The 18,622-nt window shown below is 42.9% G+C and overlaps 1 protein-coding gene across 3 annotated transcripts in view; it reads right to left on the minus strand.

The window, feature by feature from the left end:
• Positions 1-1,022: 1,022 nt before the first annotated feature.
• Positions 1,023-18,622, minus strand: part of FGF9 (fibroblast growth factor 9) — a 35,732-nt gene continuing 18,132 nt past the window's right edge. For 2 of the 3 annotated variants that reach the window (XM_090133825.1, XM_090133824.1), the window contains one exon: positions 1,023-3,775. In XM_090133825.1, coding sequence (XP_089989951.1) covers positions 3,530-3,775 — 246 coding nt within the window. In that variant the 3' untranslated portion in view covers positions 1,023-3,529. Of the gene's footprint in view, positions 3,776-10,430; positions 10,886-18,622 lie in introns of those variants that run through there. The other variant, XM_090133822.1, reaches the window with a different exon arrangement.

The following is an 18,622-nucleotide window of genomic DNA, read 5'->3' on the forward strand; positions in this document are numbered from 1 at the left end:
TGTGCTTGTAGCCCCAAACCAGCCAATGCCATAAAGCTTCTCTGGATCTCCATCACCTTTTTTGCCCATGCTGCTCACCCAGTAGTTGACAGATCCACTTGGGGTGAAATACTTTATCCACTTTTTGCTCTTTCTTCCAACTTAGCAAAAAAGAAAGAAAATCCTCCTGGTCTTGGTCCTCCTGGAATTTTCTCACATCCTTTCCAGGTGTAAAAAGATGATGCCTTTTTGCAATCCCATTATTACAGATATGTACAGTTATTAAGAAAATGCTGTGAAGGCACATCAAGCAAATAATACCAATTTTCAAAATTCTATAGCAATGTATTTATACAATTTACAGAATTCTGTATGTATTTTACACACCATTACAGAATGTCAAGTAAATAACACCAATCGCTCTGTTTTTTCCCCCCTCAGATTTCTCTTCAAGTGAATTTTAATGCTAAAAAGGGGTGTCAGATCGGCAGCACTAGGAAATGAAGAGTTCTGTTTGTGCACGGCTGTGGGGCAGCAGCACACATGCGTGCCCATGTCAGCTCAGCTGCCTCCAGCCCCACGCTGGGACCAAACCAGCCCTACATTGGGACCAAACCAGAGAGGAGCGAAGAGCTGAAGCGCATCCTTGCCCCTGGCACGGAAGCCAAGCAGCACCCAGGGGACTAAGGCTTTGTCCACCCCCGCCAGAAAACAGAAATAACTCATTTTGCACAAGTGACTGAACAAAATCTGTTGTTCAGTCCTTGAGCCAGGCTGGATTAGGCCTGGTCAACATGCAACGAGTGGTAAATTGTCAGCTCCTGGACCATCCAGCTCACAGTAACGCCTGTGTTAAATTACATGTTTCCATATTTACAGAAAGTCAGTATTTACACACCATTATGGGTTATTAGAGTAAATTGGATACAGTTTATTTATATGGACTGCCATAAACTCATAACATTTTTCTTGGTTTTAATCCTTTCTTTAGAAAAATACAAAAAAAAAAAAAAAAATTAGAACATGTTAACGAGTAGTAATGATTTGTCTATGACTAAAAATCCAAATCAATTGAACATTAAGACTCAGTCCATGGCCTAGCACCGTGGCCTCGACTCGTCAGGTTTTTAACCTTTGCAGCTCACTTCCTGGCACACACAAGATTTCCTGCCAAAACACAGAGTCACAGCCGTCCTTCCTTCAGTACCATCGGTCTGTTTGACAAGTGGTGAACCCTGCACTTCCCAGGATCTTGCTTACATGTTTGAACTCTAACAAGGCTTTTTGCTCCTGGCCCAACCATTCAGCACCTGGATAACCTGCAGCCACATTTACATGCAGGTTTGAAAGGGTTGGAAACCAACCGCTGTGCTGAAGGTTGGGCTTAGGCCCCTCAGCAATAGCAGTCCCCAGGCAAGCGCGTGTGTCTGACTGCATCTTACAAATCAACACTCTGCTTCTGTGTGTCTTTAGCACTCAAAAACATTACAATAAAATGCCATCTCTTAGTGAAGATTGCTGGTATCTCCCAGTTGAGGCGTGGCTCCTCCGACCCACAGAGCACAGCGAGCTCCCGCTCGCTCAGGGCACCGAGCCATGAGCTATTCCAGAACAGATTTATGCTCCGAATCATATCTGTTTATATTGCACAGACAGATGTGCATCAGAGAAAAAACAAATCAGGATTATACAATTGTGAATAGGGTAATTGTGAATAGGGTACAGTTACAGCTACCCCAAAGCATGTTTTGGCTCAGCTCTAGTGCTGCCAAGGGCAGCCGGGGTATCACGCTCCCTGCAGACCCCACAGCAAAAGCTGTGCTCACATTAATGGCACCAGGTTACAACCCTAAAGGATGCAACAGCTCCAAAATGCATTTGTCATGTGGACCTTATGTGACTTTCCTCTCTTTTTTTTTTTTTAACCTTCAGAGTACTGGGGAAAAAAAATGTTTCTTTCTACAGATTAATTCCCAAATGGTAACAGCTCATCAATGTGTTTGTGTGCTTAACATACAATGCTACAGTTCCTTAAATATTACACACTGTTATTTCACAGTTCATAAATATCTGAACATACTTTAAGAAAAAAGTCTAATACTTTCCCCCCATTGTCATTATTGATAGAGATTTATTAGTTTCATTTTGCAAGTTTTACTTTAAGAAGGGTGCTAATATGTATTATGACAGTTCACACTGAAAGCAATTTTCCATAAAAGATGTTACAATGACCCCTATGGAACTTGTATAATTTCATAGTAGATAGTCAAGTGCACAAATAAAACACATTTACAAGAGTGATCCTGTTAGCCTGGTTCTTGCCCTCTGAAACCCTTATGTGCTATTTGAGGAATCTTAAAATTAGTACAACTGTTGATATTACTTATGCTGTTCCTGGAATTCTGCTTTAGGAAAAAAAAAAAAAAAAAAAAAAGCATACTTATCATTTAGCTTTGGTATGATCTGCAATAGGTTTTAACAAGTAGAATATATTCCAACCCTTATATTTTCCGCAGCTGTGAAGTTTACAATGATGTAATAAGTCACTTTATCAGAGAGGAAATATTACAGACACAGAAAAATAGTTGGAGACCCAGTTTTCTTTTTAATCCTCTGGGGGTAAGCTATGAAACAAGCAGTCAGAAGAGTGAGTACTCAGTGTCATGAGTGGTATGCATACTTTTACAATAATATGGGCACAAAAGAGATTGTCGCCTTTAGTACATGAGGGTCACTAGAATTTATTATTATTACCTTTTTATTGTTATTCTTTTTATCCATGCACCTTTATATTTACTTGCATGAATTTACCACAGGTTCATAGTGGCCTTTGCCATTTTAATGCTTACAGAGCCTAAAGCTTCCAAAATGCCTATCTGGCCTGTACATATTTCATTAAAAATAAACTCTATATAATAAATAAATATATAAAATAAATAAAATGTTGCCTTTGGAATTTCTATAAATAAATTTAACTTTTTATTTTTATTTGTTTTTACTAAGAGGTCTTTGCTTTAAACTCAGCGGGGTGAGACCCAGCGAGCGATTAACTGAAAAGTCTCTTGTCTACGTAAGACTGCACCCTCCATGCCTTTGTAAATGCAGCGTACACTTGAGCAGGCCACCAGCCAAAAATCCCGATGAATCAAAGTATGGCAGCTATGCTGATATATGACGAAGTACAACTGATCAAAAATTTAAAAGCGTGTCCATTCCCCAGCATGCATCAGGCCGTTCTCCTCCTCCCTCTGGCTCCCCTCTCTCACTCCCATTCACGCTCTCGCTTCCTCTCGCTCTCACTCACTCTCTCGCGCTCTCCCTCTCGTACTAAATCAAGCGAGTGGGCATAGGCTCTCCTCCAGGAGGACAAACCTTTAAGTGCAGAACAAAATCAGCATGTTCCATCCAAGCCTCCATCATACATTATGCATGCGACAAATTTTGGCAACAGTGGAGCTGATGTGATGACACAGCTAATCAATAAGAACCCACCGCATGAAACCTTTATAGTGGTTACTTTTTAAGGGCTCAAGTGAAGGAATTGTCTTTGTCAACTTTGGCTTAAAATATCCTTATATAGTTCAGGTACTTTCTCAGGGTCCACTGGTCTAGGTAAAAAATGTGTAAATTTTTGATGCCGTTTAGTCCTAGTCCCTTCTCTTGGAGTCCCATCTTTATTTAACGCAACGTAGTATCGTCTTCCAGTGTCCACGTGTTTATATAGATTTGATGAATATGTGTTATACCAGTTTTCTTCAAACTGCTCTCTGAATACACACTCCTGGGTTAATTTTTCCTATGAAAAGAAAAGAAAAATTGGTAAGGAGCTATCCATAAAAAAAATCTATTTTGTAAAGAATTATGAATTTCACTGCTCAAAATCAGTAACTCCTTGTTCAATTTACAGAATGAATCCTTGCAATGAATAATCCCAGTTTTAACTAAATAAAGCAGTATTGCTGAGTGTTTCATAAAGCAGTCACATGGGTGGAACACACTGTGTGAAGCAAAAATGATCCTCCAGAAGCGTTGTTGTCAAAATCAAAACAGCGCCAATGAAAATGGAAACAAGGATTTTAATTTATGATCATCCAAAAGCAGCTCACAAAATATTACTGGGCTTGTATAAGCAATTGCTTGATCATGAGTGCAAGTGCTTGAACAGACATTATGAAAGGTTTGTAGAGTGGGGATATCATTCAAGATCTTAAAATCTCTACATCTTTTTATCACAAGGAGTACTCAGTGCATCTCATTAATTACAAAGGATACAATTCAATACCCATCATTTGGTTTGTTATCACAGAACCACAACTCACAAAAGCCTCAAACAGGAGCAGTAACTCTAAGTGCTGAGATGAACTTAAGTGAAGAAAGGCCTCCAGACTTTATGAGCATTGTTTTGGTGTTCCATCCTACAGAAAGCATCCACTAAAGACATCAGCCATTCACCATCTCCCCTGTCAGGAAGTCCCACTCCTTCCAGTTCACCTTCTCATTGAGTCAGTACATATCACCTACACTCTTCATACTCTACACCTACAAAACTTCATACAACACTGGATTCTATAAACACGTAAATATGTAAAGCATGTGTGCATATGCCTTATAGAAATTAAAACTTTAAGTAACCCTTTTAGATAGATGCACAGAGATGGAAAAACAGAGATCAAGGCCCAGCTGCAGTAAAGCCTTTATTGCACATACACCTACAACCTGAGCACAACCAAGGAGCCATATCTCAAACTCCAGTTCCTTCCACGAAACCACCATCTACAGCTTGACCCAGAAGCTTCACAAAATGTACCACCACTATGTTGCAACTTGGCCTGGGGCTGAAGGTGACTTTGGAGGTCACTTCTGTGTCTCAGGACTCATAAGCTCTTTTCCTATGGCAACATGCTTCAGTCCAGAGGTTTTGCTGCTGTTTCAGGACATACCCAGAAATGCCTTCTCCTTGACAGAGCCAAGATGGCTCAGCATGCACCTTGAAACCAAAGCGTTTGGGTCCATTGGGAGTGGAGTGTTCCCAGCAATCCATGAGAGGGCCTGGCACCAAAGCAGTATGTCCTCAGGGTGGACACTCCATCTTGCTGACTGCATGACAAGCACCTGCTCCCCATGAAGGGTCTGCGCCCCACTGGGGCTGGAGACCAGGGTCCTGTTTGGGTCCAGAGAGCCCTACGTACCTCCCCAGGAGTCACCCAGGAACCAATCCACATGGGAGAGCAACCAGTCAGCACTCCACCTACTACCTGGAGACAGAGCTACAAATCCAAGGTCCTCTTCAATGCCAAAATGGTTAGGATTTAGAGGGGTTTTTAATGTTGTTTTTTTTTTCCTATAATTAACCAGTGATTATTCTGTTAGTCTAGAAAGGCAGCAAGCAAGCAGTTCCTGTCTGGTGGGTGTTGGGAACCTCATCACTTCTCAGGAAGGAGAAAACCCCTCCAGGACCAGGCAGGAGGACATTAAACACTTGGAAATTCACTATGGCAGAGGCAATGGCCCTGCATAGACTCAGTTGGCTGTAGCAGAAGAGAAGACCGTAGTCCCATTCCTCACAGCATCTCCAACCGTTCCACCACCAGATGTCCCTCCCTGCGGGCTCAGCTGAGCACAGTGCATAAAAACGTGAGCAGGTCTGCAGAGCTGCTGCATGTAATCGTTTCTGTCATTTTCTGACTATGACACTTTTACTGTGTGAAGCAGAGAGACTTTGGAGTCCCCCTTCCTAGAGATCTTCCAAAGGTGCCTGGACGTGGCCCTGGGCATCCTGCCCTGGTGTCCCTGTTGGAGCAGGGGTGAAGTAGGTGGCCTCCAGAGGTCCCTGCCCACCTCAGGCATCCTGCTGTGCTGTGAAGTAGCTCAAACACAGCAACACCCATGCTGTTTAGAGAAGGAAGAGAAACACATACCTGTTTACATTAAATCTTTGTATATGAGCCAAATCCTGCAATCAGCTATTGATAATTTCCTCCTATGTAGTCCTACAGCTAGAAATTGCAGCAGCAATGTGTACCACCAGACATCTGCAGCAGCCAAATATTAGGCATATTCCAGTAGCCTCTTCTACAGCCTCTAAGTACTACAAAAAAAATTCAGCTTCTATAAAGATCATCTTTAAGCGCAGCTCTCATTACTGTTTTATTTTGCATGATGTTTAAAATCACTTTCTTTGCTTTAATGCAAAAGCAGATGCTAAGAGATACTATCTGCTGAATCTGTCAGACCATCGGGGAAAGAGAAACTAATGCAAATTGTTTTCCTGCTCTCAGAAGGCAACAGAATCACATGACAAGCACTGCAGAAGTGCTCCCTACTAAAAATAGCAACAATTTAGGAGGATATTTCAGTCCTGTCTTGAATTCATTAATTATTCACTTCATCTGCATCTTTTTTAGCATCATCATAAATTTCTATCTTTGTGTGAGCAGTATTTTCCCGTGCCCTGAAGGAGAAATTTTAAAATAGCCTCTCTTTATCTGGCAGGTTTGATCGATTATGACAGTGCTGTGGTGCACTGAGCTGGCAGACCTTGGATAAGGTCTGCATGCTGGGTGAGCTCAATGGATTTCAGGCTTACAAATTCAATCTTCATTTTACAAATTCAGCTTGCTTTTACTTTCCATTCTCTCACAATACAGCTAGTTGTCTTCTACCTTTTATATAATTCTGAGAAATCCATACACAAACTGTAGGGAAATACTTCAATAAAAACCTCACAGAGTGATCAGGACGCAGGGTCAGATCTGTAATTATACTAATAACCACACATTCAGAAAAGTTAAATAATCACACTTTCAGTGAAGTTCAATATTTTCATTAGAAATTCTTTAAACAGTTCCCTAGAAATTCTGGTTGTAGCAAAAGACCACTGCAACAAATCATGTTGCCCAAAGAAGCTGCGATGCCCCATCCATGGAGGTGCTCATGGCCAGCTGGGATGGGGCTCTGGGCAGCCTCAGCTGGTGGGTGGCAGCCCTGCCCATGGCAGGGAATGGGGCTGAGTGGGCTTTAAGAACATAAGCCAGTCTATAATTCTATTAAACAAATGACACTGACTTTGAATTATAAATATACACAAGGAATGTGAGGAATAAAATCCTAGTATATCCTTCTTTCCCATACTCTGGATGATTCTTACAAGAATGCTTCATCTGGTACCAAGACAGGCAAGAACTAATAGTCACCAGCATATTCATCTGTACTACACTACTTAAACACTAGTTCACACTCATGCTTTGAGCATGTGTTTTATTCTGCCAGCATGAAGATAATGCAGGGGTGAGGCCAGTTCCATCCTGCCAACACACATCTTGTTACCTCACCAGATTGGGATGGGAAACCTGCTGGAAGCCACCACTGCCAGCAGGGAGGCAATCATGCCTGCTGATTGCAGGTGGCTGCATTTTATAGAGTCACAGAATTGGAGCTGGAAGGAACCCTTAAGGCCACCTAGTCCAACCATTGTAATGAACAGGGACACCTACAGCTTGATCAGGTGCTCAGAGCCTGGTCCAGCCTGACCTTGAGTGTATCCAGGGAAGGGGCATCCACCACTTCTCAGTGCCAGTGCCTCACTACTCATCATAAAAAACTTTTTTTCCTTATATCCAATTGCAATCTCCCTTCTTTTAGACTGAACTCATTTTCTCTTGTCCTATCACAGCAGACTCTGCTAAAGAGTCTCCTACCTTTTACATAATTCTGAGAAATCTTGGGTCTCCCCAGAGCCTTCTCTTCTCCAGGGTGAACAGCCCCAACTCTCAGCCTGTCTTCATAGGCTACACATTCCATTCCTTGGATCATTTTTCTGGTTCTCCTCTGCACATACTCTTACTGTCCTTTCCCTTCTTCTGGCTGTGACCTTTACAAAGCCCCTAAACATAGCTGAAAATATTTGGACCTTAGATTCAGAACTTCTAGAATCAACTGACTTCTCTATTATTTTCCAGTGCCAATATTTTATTGCACTACACTTGATGTCACCAGACATCTCTATCGAAGGCTGACACAAATACCAAACATACCCAGCTGGAGCAGTAGTGGAAAGCAACCTGCATTCCTGCAGAAGGGGAGCCTGCCTGCCTTGAGCGAATCATTCAATTCAGGGACCAATAAGGAGGTGACCTCAAAATTATATAAATCATATGTTTCACCGCATAGCACATGTTTTCAATGAGGGCTGTTCATATAGTATTCCAGTACGAAGTGATTGATCCCCACTTGACTACATTCCCACTCTCTACCTGTTTTTTTAAGCTTTTATTTAACTCAAATGTTCAAGTAATTCAAATGTTCAAAGATGCACCTATCACAAAAGCAAATAAACCAGTGGATTTAATTCAGAAGCCTGACAACATCTGGTTAGCAGCTAAATATGGAGCAAAACAATTATATTATTCTATTTCCAGGTAGACCCATTAAGAGTGAGACTGTAAATTAGTATAGCAGAGAGTTACAGTAACAACCAGGAAAGCTTTGGCAACTTATTTAAAATAGATAACCCTGTGAAGCAGCTAACTGGAAATAAGTGGAAATAGGAAAAATCCTACCCAGAGGATGGTTTCATGATTTAAAGAATGGTTATACATTAGTTTTGCTTCACAAATGAAAGCACAGGATAGGATCCTGTATAACTCTCACCAATATTCTTTTTTTTTTCTTTTCTTTTTTTAATAAACTGCAGAGCTAAAGCACAAATTTATTTTGTAATCTGACAAAAGGAAATAGCTGAAAAGGACAAAAGGAATGGCTCTTCTGGTCACCAGACCCATTACCACAGCAAACTGGTTTCATGTTTAGCAAATGACTCCACACCACATACAGTTCTGCCTTAGGTAAACTACTACACTGAATCAATACAGGAACTTTACAAGAAAATGCCTATCCAGGAGTCCAAACAATCATTAAAAAGAAGCATATAGGATGCAGTCAGCACTTCCTACATATCTGCTGTGTGTTATCATTGTGTTAATCCATGTTGTGTTAATAAAATTATGTTTAAATAGATTGTCTTCTAAATAAATTCACACAAATCCCTTTCATGCCTGTATATCATTAATAAAAACGGCCTATGTGGTGAAGAGAAGCAAGCAAAAAATTCCCTGTCCTTCTCTGAAGTGGTTTTCCTTGCTCCTCTGCTTACAAACACATGCATGTTACATATGGTTGGCCCTTCCCATGCCATAAGGCAAACAGCCTCTAGAACACACTATCTTCAGCTAATAATTAACACTCATCCAGAGTGGTCATAAATAAAGGTGCAGTTTAGCATGCTATGTCTCTGGCTGGAAGTCCATGCATTCAGAAACAACATCTAGCCACAAATAGAAGCCAAATCCCAGAGTCCAGGCAGTGCCACTTTCCTCCTAAGTTAGCAGAGAGCAGTGTGAGGCAAGCACTGTATACTGAATATCTGATCCAGTCAGAGTTATCCCAAACCATTTCATTCAGCAGCACTTTTCAGAACACCATTTAATAATCTCATAGAATATTAAAAGAGAGAATGAAAACAGGCCTGTCAAAAGGACTAGTTGTCTTTTTTAGCATGTTTGCAGCACTGCTTCTCCATGAGCACTACACAGAGATGGCAGGAAAACCTGCATGGCCAAAAGACAGACCTAGCAGATACCTAGGCCTCCATGCTGCCATTCTCATGCATTGCATATTCCACAGCAGAAGATAAGGGAAGTGAGGCAAGTGCCATGGCAAAACCACTTAGGCAATCACATTTTCCCTACCTGAGGTCACCTGACACTTTAGCATGAATGGAGTGTTCATCAACTTCTCCTCCCAGACTTTTAATTCATTTCATACAGGCCTTACAGGCCTTTATTATACATACACTCTCACTTAAACATCATAAATAAATAAATAAATATTTTTTTAAAGTTTGAATGTATTGTGCTGTGTTATGAGAGTGCCTGAAGATGAACACTTTCACGCAAAAAGTTATTGAGAGCTGGCAGAGCCCGCTCTCCTTCGAAGCATTATCATAAAAAACAGCTACACTGGCACAGGAACAGCGGTATCTCCATGTCCTGATAAAGGCAGCAGAAAACCAGCATTTTGTGAGAAAACTCAGCAGGCTTCAGCATCAACAATGAAATACCAAGGAGACCTTCGTGGTCTCTCCCTTGTGCCCCATTTTCCCTCTTTTCCTACTTCCATGTCCTCTGCACCACCCGGACCTCCCCTGGCAGGAGCAGATGGGGATCCAGCATTACACTATCCCAGCACACCAGGGTTGTTTACAGAGCTCTCCAACATGAGAGATGCCAATTAGGCCCCCACCCATTTCTGCCACTGCCAAATCTGCAGCTCGTGGTTTTAGTGATATCTGCTCCTTGGAGGTTTCAAGTTTGCAGCAGCTGTCACGCTTCAAGCATGCAATCCCCAAACACAAAGCCATCACAGGAGAACAGCCCCTTGGTGCTAGAGCTTACATCTGCCAGCATAGGCCGCTTACCAGCAGCCATCTTCTGTCCCTCAGGGTTTGCTCTAACCCTGCCCAGCCAAGTGAGCAGGAGGAAGGCCCACTGCCACCTCAGCACTTGGGCTCTGCCACATAGAATCACAGAATCATAGAATGGCTTTGGTGCAAGGCAACCTTAAAGATCATCTAGTTCCAATCTCCTGTTGTGTTCAGCGTTGCTCCCCACCAGCTGAGGCTGGCCAGCGCCCCATCCAGCCTGGCCCTGAGCACCTCCAGGGATGGGGCACCCGCAGCTCTCTGAGCAGCCTGTGCCAGTGCCTCCTTGCCCCCTGAGTAAAAAATTTCTTCATCACATCTAATCTAAATCTCTTTTCGTTTAAAGCCATTCCCCCTTGTCCTATCACTGTCAGACCGTGTAAAAAGTTGGTCTTCCTCCTGCTTGTAAACTCCCTTCATGTTCTGGAAGGCCACAATGAGGTCTTCCCAGAGACTTCTCTTCTCCAGACTGAACAAGCCCAACTCCCTCAACCTTTATTCACAGGAGAGGTGCTCCAGTCCTCTGATCATCCTTATGCCCTCCTCTGGATCCACTCCAACAGTTCCGCATCCCTGCTGTGCTACGGGTCCCAGACCTGGTGAAGTACCCCAGGTGGGGTCTCACAAGGGCAGAGCAGAGGAGAACAATGCCTTCCCTCTCTCTGCTGGCCAACTCTCTTTTGATGCAGCCCAGGATACAGTTGGTCTTCTGGGCTGCAAGCGCAGACTGCTGGCTCATGTGAAACTTTTCATCCACCTGGACCCCCAAGTCCTTCTCCACAGGGGTGCTCTCAAAGAGTTCTGTACTCATATCTGGGATTGCTTCAACCAAAGTGCAATATCTTCAGTTGGAGGTTAAGCTAACATTCCAAGGAGAGCCCATGGGCCTTGCACGGTGCCACAGTGCCATTCCCTCGGAGCTGGGAGCTCCCTCCTCCATGCTGGCAACAACATGCATGGCATGAGGAAGAAGTAAACTTTTCAAAACCTCATGAACAAGCAGGTGTGTTCCCCTCTGTCCCTGCCAGCAGGACCAGACCCATACCGTGCCACTTACTATTCACACTTCTGACCTCTATTTTATTTTTGGTTTCCCTGGCATATTCAAGAGCTGTAGTCATCAATGTTATCTAAGCATCTAATTCATCACGCTTGGCTGAATCCTTCCAAGAATCAGAAAACAAGGTGGTATGCAATCTGATACAGGGCCCGAGCCAATTTTTAAAGAAGACAGCAGGAAAGTTACCATCAGTTTAAATGGAACTTGAATCAGGCTTGCAATGATAAAAAGGCAGCAAATATTTTGAGACACTAAAAGAGCCATTTGAGGCTTGCTCAGATTTACTGAAAGCTGTAACCTGACCCACCCTAGCATCCCGCTCCACAAATTCTCTTCTATCAAAAGACAACGTGTATATCAACCCAGGTCTGCTCTCCTGCAGCTATACATATACTCTTCAGGCTCTGCAACTGAAATGCTTCTCACATAGTCAAGCTTTTCCCTGAGTAGAGGTTATAAATAAATTGTGTTTTGTTTAAATACAGCTAAGACTGAGCATAGCATCAAAGGGTTTCATCAGTATTTTTTATTTTGCTTTGCAGTTTTCTAAGTACAGAACATCAGAATAAAGAAGATAGCCCTCCTTGAGCAGAAAGTGCATGACTTCTGCAGGAACAGCTAAATTCACATTCTGAAAGACCTTATAGTACAAGGGATAGTAGTACTTGATCTACATGACTGTTTACACTCAGCAGTAACCCCACAGATTGAGTTACCCATTATTAGAGAAGCACTTGATCCCTCCACAGTGTCATCATAAAAGCTGCAGAACACTCAAGACTCTTCATAAAATACATTGCTATGGAGATCAAATAATTATAGTAGATATGCAGTGATAAAAATTCATCCCATTCAAGTACTTTATGTTTTACTCTTTCAGCAAGATGATTTGGCCAAGGACTGACAACAAAAGCTTTATGTAAAGCCATAAACAACATCTGCTAGGTGCTAGCTCAGAGGACAGGGACATCACTGACAACAATGTCATTCTGGAAAGGGATTGACCTGGATGCACTTTAAGTATCCTCAAGCAAAGCATCGCGGGCTACTGCATTTTGGAAAGATCCAGTCTTTCTCACTAAAATGCTGAGCACTGTCCTGAAGAACAGTAGATTTGCTAGACAGGCTTTAAAACATGTAGTGCTCCAGTATCTGCTGCTCTGAGATCTTCACACACAAAAAAAGTCCCAAAGATTTCCACATATCTTTGGTGCTACTGTGCCCTCACTCAGATTGCCAATGACGCAGCTGACCCATCAAATTCTTAAGAAAGTCAGGTAGTTCTGCTCTTCTGCTGTCCCCCTGCTCCTCACACTCGCACAACACTGGAATTTGTCTTTTAATGGATCAGACTTGAGCCATGCAATTAATTTTGGCTTTGATGAAAGAAGTTGTCAATCTGACTGGAAAAAAAAGAAGAAAGAAAAACCTAGATATATAGTAGCAACTTCAACAGAAAGGGTGAGTGAAGAGGTCAGAGATCAGGCAGTTGGACTACCAGGAACAAACAGCACGTGGACCTTTCAAAGAACTTTTAAATTGCAAAAAAAAAAAACATGAGGGTTTTTTTTTCCAACTTTAAACTTCGCATTTGTATATTCTAAAGTGACCCGAAGGATTTTCCTCAAATCTTCCCAACTAAGTTTCCCGTACTGAGTTCAGATTATGCGTTAGTTGCTTTCCTAATGAAGGCATCAGCAGGCCAAATATCTGCCTAGGTATTCAAAAGCAATAAACATTTATATGCTAAAAGACTACCTTTATATTGCAGACTCTTACAGGAAGAAACACTGTCTAGATTTAGGTTTTTAAAATAATGAATACAGTAGTGCTCTTATCTTGATCAGGGTCTGCTGACACAATCGTAAAATTAATAGGTGGTTTGCAGGAGCAGGTCCAATCCTGCTTCCATTAAAGTTGGTGTCATGTCAACCGTAATAGAATCAAGTCAAAATTTCTCCTGAGTCACAACTGCAGTGCCTCCGTAATTGTGTTGAAGCCAAAGAATGAAGCTGAGCAGATGAGAGATGCCCAGCCTGGGCCAGGCTCAGGAGCTTGTGGCATCTGCAGCAGAAGCCAAGTTATTTCCCAGCAGTGGTCATGGAGCACAAATTTAAAATCTTAGCTTCAGATCAAAAGTAACGGCAGAAGCCTGACATCACAAAAGGAATGAAAAAGAAGCCAAAGGGTGTCAGAAAAGGGAAAAAATGTGTTTGCACTGTAACAAGCTTTGTTTCTCAAGCTTTCTGAATGCAACACAAATGAACTGCATTACTGAACATCACCAGATCAGCCCAAGCACATTCAAACTGCAAAGCCAATCCCAACCTAGACAAAATTCCTAATGAAGTCCCCGTGGGGCAGACTTTTTCTGCTCTGCCTTTGAAAATGATGAATGATGAAGTGGAAAAGAGAGCCACATTCACATCCCACTGGCTCCTGAGTCAGAAACAGAGCACATCAGATCTTTATCTGATGCAGCGAATAATCCCCAATCATATCTCGGTGTGTCACTGCTGATGATGCTCTTTTAGCGAGTCATTTCAACATGCTATTCTCAGATCAACTCAGTCTGCAGAAGCTTTTCACACTCCTGTACTGCTAACAAGGCTGACTCCAAAAACATTCAGGGCAACACAAACTGGGGAGCTGTACAACCACGGAGAAGCAAATCAGAAGAAATTCAAGCTGAACAAGCCCAGCACATTGTGAGTGAGTAGGATCTGGGTTTACAGTACAGTTCTGACTCTATAAGACTGGCTGGTACCACCAGGCCAGTACCGCAGGTTCAAGATCTTGCTTTATCAGAGCTTAGTTAAATTCGTAGACACTGTCCAACAAATTCCATTTATTAATATATAGGCACAGAGAAGATATTCTAAAACCCTCCTGTTCCAGGAATGTAGCGATAATCCATGTTCAGCACAGAATCATAGAGATCGAGGCAAGGAGATCATGAGGGTTTTCTCTCATATAAAACTAACGTCTGACCTAGCAAGCACCTGCAGTAAGTCCTCTGAGGAAAATCAAAGACCTGAGGAAAAGTGCAGTACCTATCCCACAGGGCACTGTTAGCAGCCTGTGGTGACAGGTGTTAGCATCTGTGAAAGTCTGATCTGAAAAACAGGCTGAAATCTTAGTTTAACAAGAACCACAGTAGCTGCAGTTTCACACAAGCTCTCCCAGACTCCCTGGGTTAAGTGGATTCACCTATCAGTTTTTCCGACCCCTATTTCAAAAGACCTTTCTCCCTGAAGGATCCTTCATGCCTTGCTACCATCCTGCTGGCTGGCATGCATTCACTCCCAATGCTGGTTCATCCAAAAGTCACATACAACAGTACACAGTTTTCAGCAAGGCTGCCCATGCAAATACAGAGAGGGACTTTCTGCAGGGGTACAGGAGATGAGACTGTGGGCAAATCTAGCCAAGTAACTCAAGTTTCAGAGTTCTTCTGGAAACTACACCTTCAGTGATGAAATTGTCCACAGTAATAGATCTGTTGCCTACCACTTAGTGTATGGAGGAAGCGGTTTCAGCTTCATCTCCCAACTCCCTGCAGAAGTTCTTCAGGCTAGCTCAAAATCTCACTTCCTTCTGACCCAAAATTTCCTAGCTATTCAACCTCAGCTTCCTTGTGATCCATTAAAACGATTTTCTTGTCCTTTATGTCAAGGACAAGAATTTTCTCTTCTTGGCACTAAACATCAGTGTATTTACACAGACCAGTAGTGTATCCTCTCAGTTTTAATTCTGCAGGCTAAATAAATCAAGATCTTTAAACTCTGCCATTTAATAGCTTTTTCATCCCTCTGATCATTCCATTCTGAACTTATGCCAGTTTCAGTTCATCTTCTTTATCACAAAAGACCAGAACTGCACTTTGCCTTTGGACCAGATCTTACCAGCAGCACTGACAGCTCTCCCTGAGCCCAAGCCTACGAATTCACATTTTTTGCACTGTAGGTCACAGAGTCCCTTCCATGAGGCAGACTTCTGTGCTGAAAATACTGCCCAACTTTGCAACATCTGCAAATTTCAATAACACACAACTACTTTTTTTATTTTATGACAAGATGTTTAACGTCCTTAATAAAAGCAGAGCGTAAAACCAGCCCAAGGACCAACTCATAAAAACTCCAGCAATATCTTCACTGCAGTCTAATACCTCTCAACACTCCTCATTGCCGTCTTCTCTACAGTTTTTTCATCATCTATCATACAAGTTTTCCACTAACTCCCATTTTAAATACTTTTTCTGCTGGGCCATAACCTAACACAGCCCTGCAGTTTAGAATCATAGAATGGTTTGAGATGGAAGAGACTGTTAAAGGCCATCTGGTCCAATTCCCCTACAGTGAACAGGGACATCTACCACTCGATCAGGTTGCTCAGAGATGGTCCATAGAGCAACTCTATTTCTCACTTCTAAAAGAAGGAATTCCCACATAAAGTAAAACAAGCAAGATTTCCTGACACTATCTATCCAACTTTAGTAAGCTCACCTCACAGGCCCTCCTCTCTTCTTCCATGCAACAACATCCTGCCATACCCTGAGCACAATCCAGGTCAGACCAAGAGCTCTGCAGCATCCCAGGTCCTGTCCCAAAACACAAGCCATGCAGCCAGAGGTTCACTGACACTTGAAGCATGTCAGGGACAATGCACTGCATGCATTTCCCCCAACAGAAACAACTTCTCCCTCAATTGAGTTTGTTCCCTTCTTTGCATATCATAAGGCCACACAGTTCATATTGTATAATATATGCTATAAATTATATATTTATTAAGTATTACATTCATATTATATAGAGAGTTTGTAAAGATCATAGAATCATAGGATGGCTTTGGTTGAAAAGGACCACAGTGATCATCAAGTTTCAACCCCTGCTATGTGCAGGGTCACCAACCACCAGCCCAGGCTGCCCAGAGCCACATCCAGCCTGGCCTTGAATGCCTCCAGGGATGGGGGATCCACAACCTCCTTGGGCAACCTGTTCCAGTGCCTCACCACCATCTGTGTGAAAAACTTCCTCCTAATATCTAACCTAAACCTCCCATCTTAAATTCCTGTACACTTTGCATTTCTACAGCTTCAAATTTTTTTGCCTATCCTTTTTTGTGCCTGACTCAGCTTCACTGCAGCAATTGCTGTTCCGCCCCTGTGCTTCTCTCTAAGACCCTTTTGCTTTTGCTTTTCTGCAACCTGTCCTTCTTCCTCACAGACCTTCTGCCAAGCATTCACAGCCTGTTAGACCTCAGATCTCTCCCTGCACTTAATCCTTGCTGGGATATTGTTCTTCAGAATTTCTGACAAGTTTTGAGTTTCCTTCACATCCAGGCCCATTAGTCATAAAATCATAGAATCATAGAATCATTTGAGCTGGAAGGGATCTTTAAAGGTCCAACCCCCATGCACTGAATAGGGACACCTACAGCTCCATCGGGCTGCTCAGAGCCCCATTCAGCCTGACCATGCCAGTGCCTCACTGCCCTTAGCATAAAAAATATTTTCCTTATATCCCTGCTGGCCTCGCTTCTTTTGATGCAGCCCCTGATACATTTGGCTTTCTGTGCTGACCGTAGAATCATAGAAGGCTTAGGTTGGACGGCACCTCAGAGAATATATAGTTCCAACCTCCCTGCCATGGGCAGGGTTGCCACACACCATATCAGGCTGCCCAGGATCCCACCCAACCAGGCCCTGAATGCCTCCAAAGATGGGATATCCATAACCTCTCTGTGCAGCCTGTGCTAGAACCTCAGTGCTCTCTTAGTAAAAAATTTCTTCACAATGCCCAACCTGAACCTCACCTCTTTTAGTTTAAAGCCATTCCCCCTTGTCCTATCACTGTCACACCATATAAAAAGTCAGTCTCCCTCCTGCTTGTAAACTCCCTTCATTTTCTGGAAGGCCGCAATGAGGTCTTCCCAGAGACTTCTCTTCTCCAGACTGAACAAGCCCAACTCCCTCAATCTTTATTCACAGGAGAGGTGCTCCAGTCCTCTGATCATCCTCATGCCCTCCTCTGGATCCACTCCAACAGTTCCGCATCCCTGCTGTGCTACGGGTCCCAGACCTGGCGAAGAACTCCAGGTGGGGTCTCACAAGGGCAGAGCAGAGGGGAACAATGTCTTCCCTCTCTCTGCTGGCCAACACTCTTTTGATGCAGCCCAAGATACCGTTGACCTTCTGAGATACAAGAGCACACTGCTGGCTCATGTCCAGCTTTTTATTCACCAGGGCTTCAAGTCTTCCTCTGTATGGATGTTCTCAATGAGTTCTTCTCATAGTCTGTACTTGTATCTGGGATTGCCTCATCCAAAGTGCTACACACCTTGCACTGGGCCTTGTTGAACCTCCTTAGATTTTACTGTGTCTACTTTTTGAGTACGTCTTTGTCCCTCTGAACAGCATCCCTCTCTTCTATTGTGTTAACTGCACCACTCAGCTTGGTGTCATCAGGAAGCTTGCTGAGAATACACTCAATCCCACTGTCACACCAGTCCCAAGAATGGTCCCCTGGGGGACAACATACATGATCAGCCTCCTCCTGGACACAGAGCTGTTGACAACAACCCTCTGGATATGACCATCCAACCAATTATTTATCTACCTAATAGCCCAGCCTTCAATTCCACCTTTCTACAATTTAGAGATGAGGATGTGGTGGAGGACTATGTCAGAGGCCTTGCACAAGTCCAGACAAACAATATCAGTTGCCCTTCCTTGTCCACAAATTCCATCACTCCATCACAGAAGAGCACCATATTGGTGAGGCATAATCTGCCCTTGGTGAAGCTACACTGGCTGTCTCAGATCACCACATTTTCTCACATGTGCCTTAATATGATCTTCCCAGGCAGACATGAAGCTCAACGGTCTGTAGCTCCCCATCTCTTCTTTTCTCCTTTTCTTGAATATGGGAGTCATGTTTCCCTATTTCCAGTCACACATCCAGTTCACTTGACAGTCACATTTTTTCAAATATGATGGAGAGCAGTTTGTCAACCACATCAAGCAGTTCCTTCAAAACCCTGAAACACAAGTCATCTGGACATATAGACTTGTACACATGCAGTCTCATGAGGTGGTCTCAGACTTG

Source organism: Phasianus colchicus, chromosome 1 (genome assembly GCF_987193195.1).
Source record: "Phasianus colchicus chromosome 1, bPhaCol1.hap1.1, whole genome shotgun sequence".
Lineage (NCBI taxonomy): Eukaryota > Metazoa > Chordata > Aves > Galliformes > Phasianidae > Phasianus > Phasianus colchicus.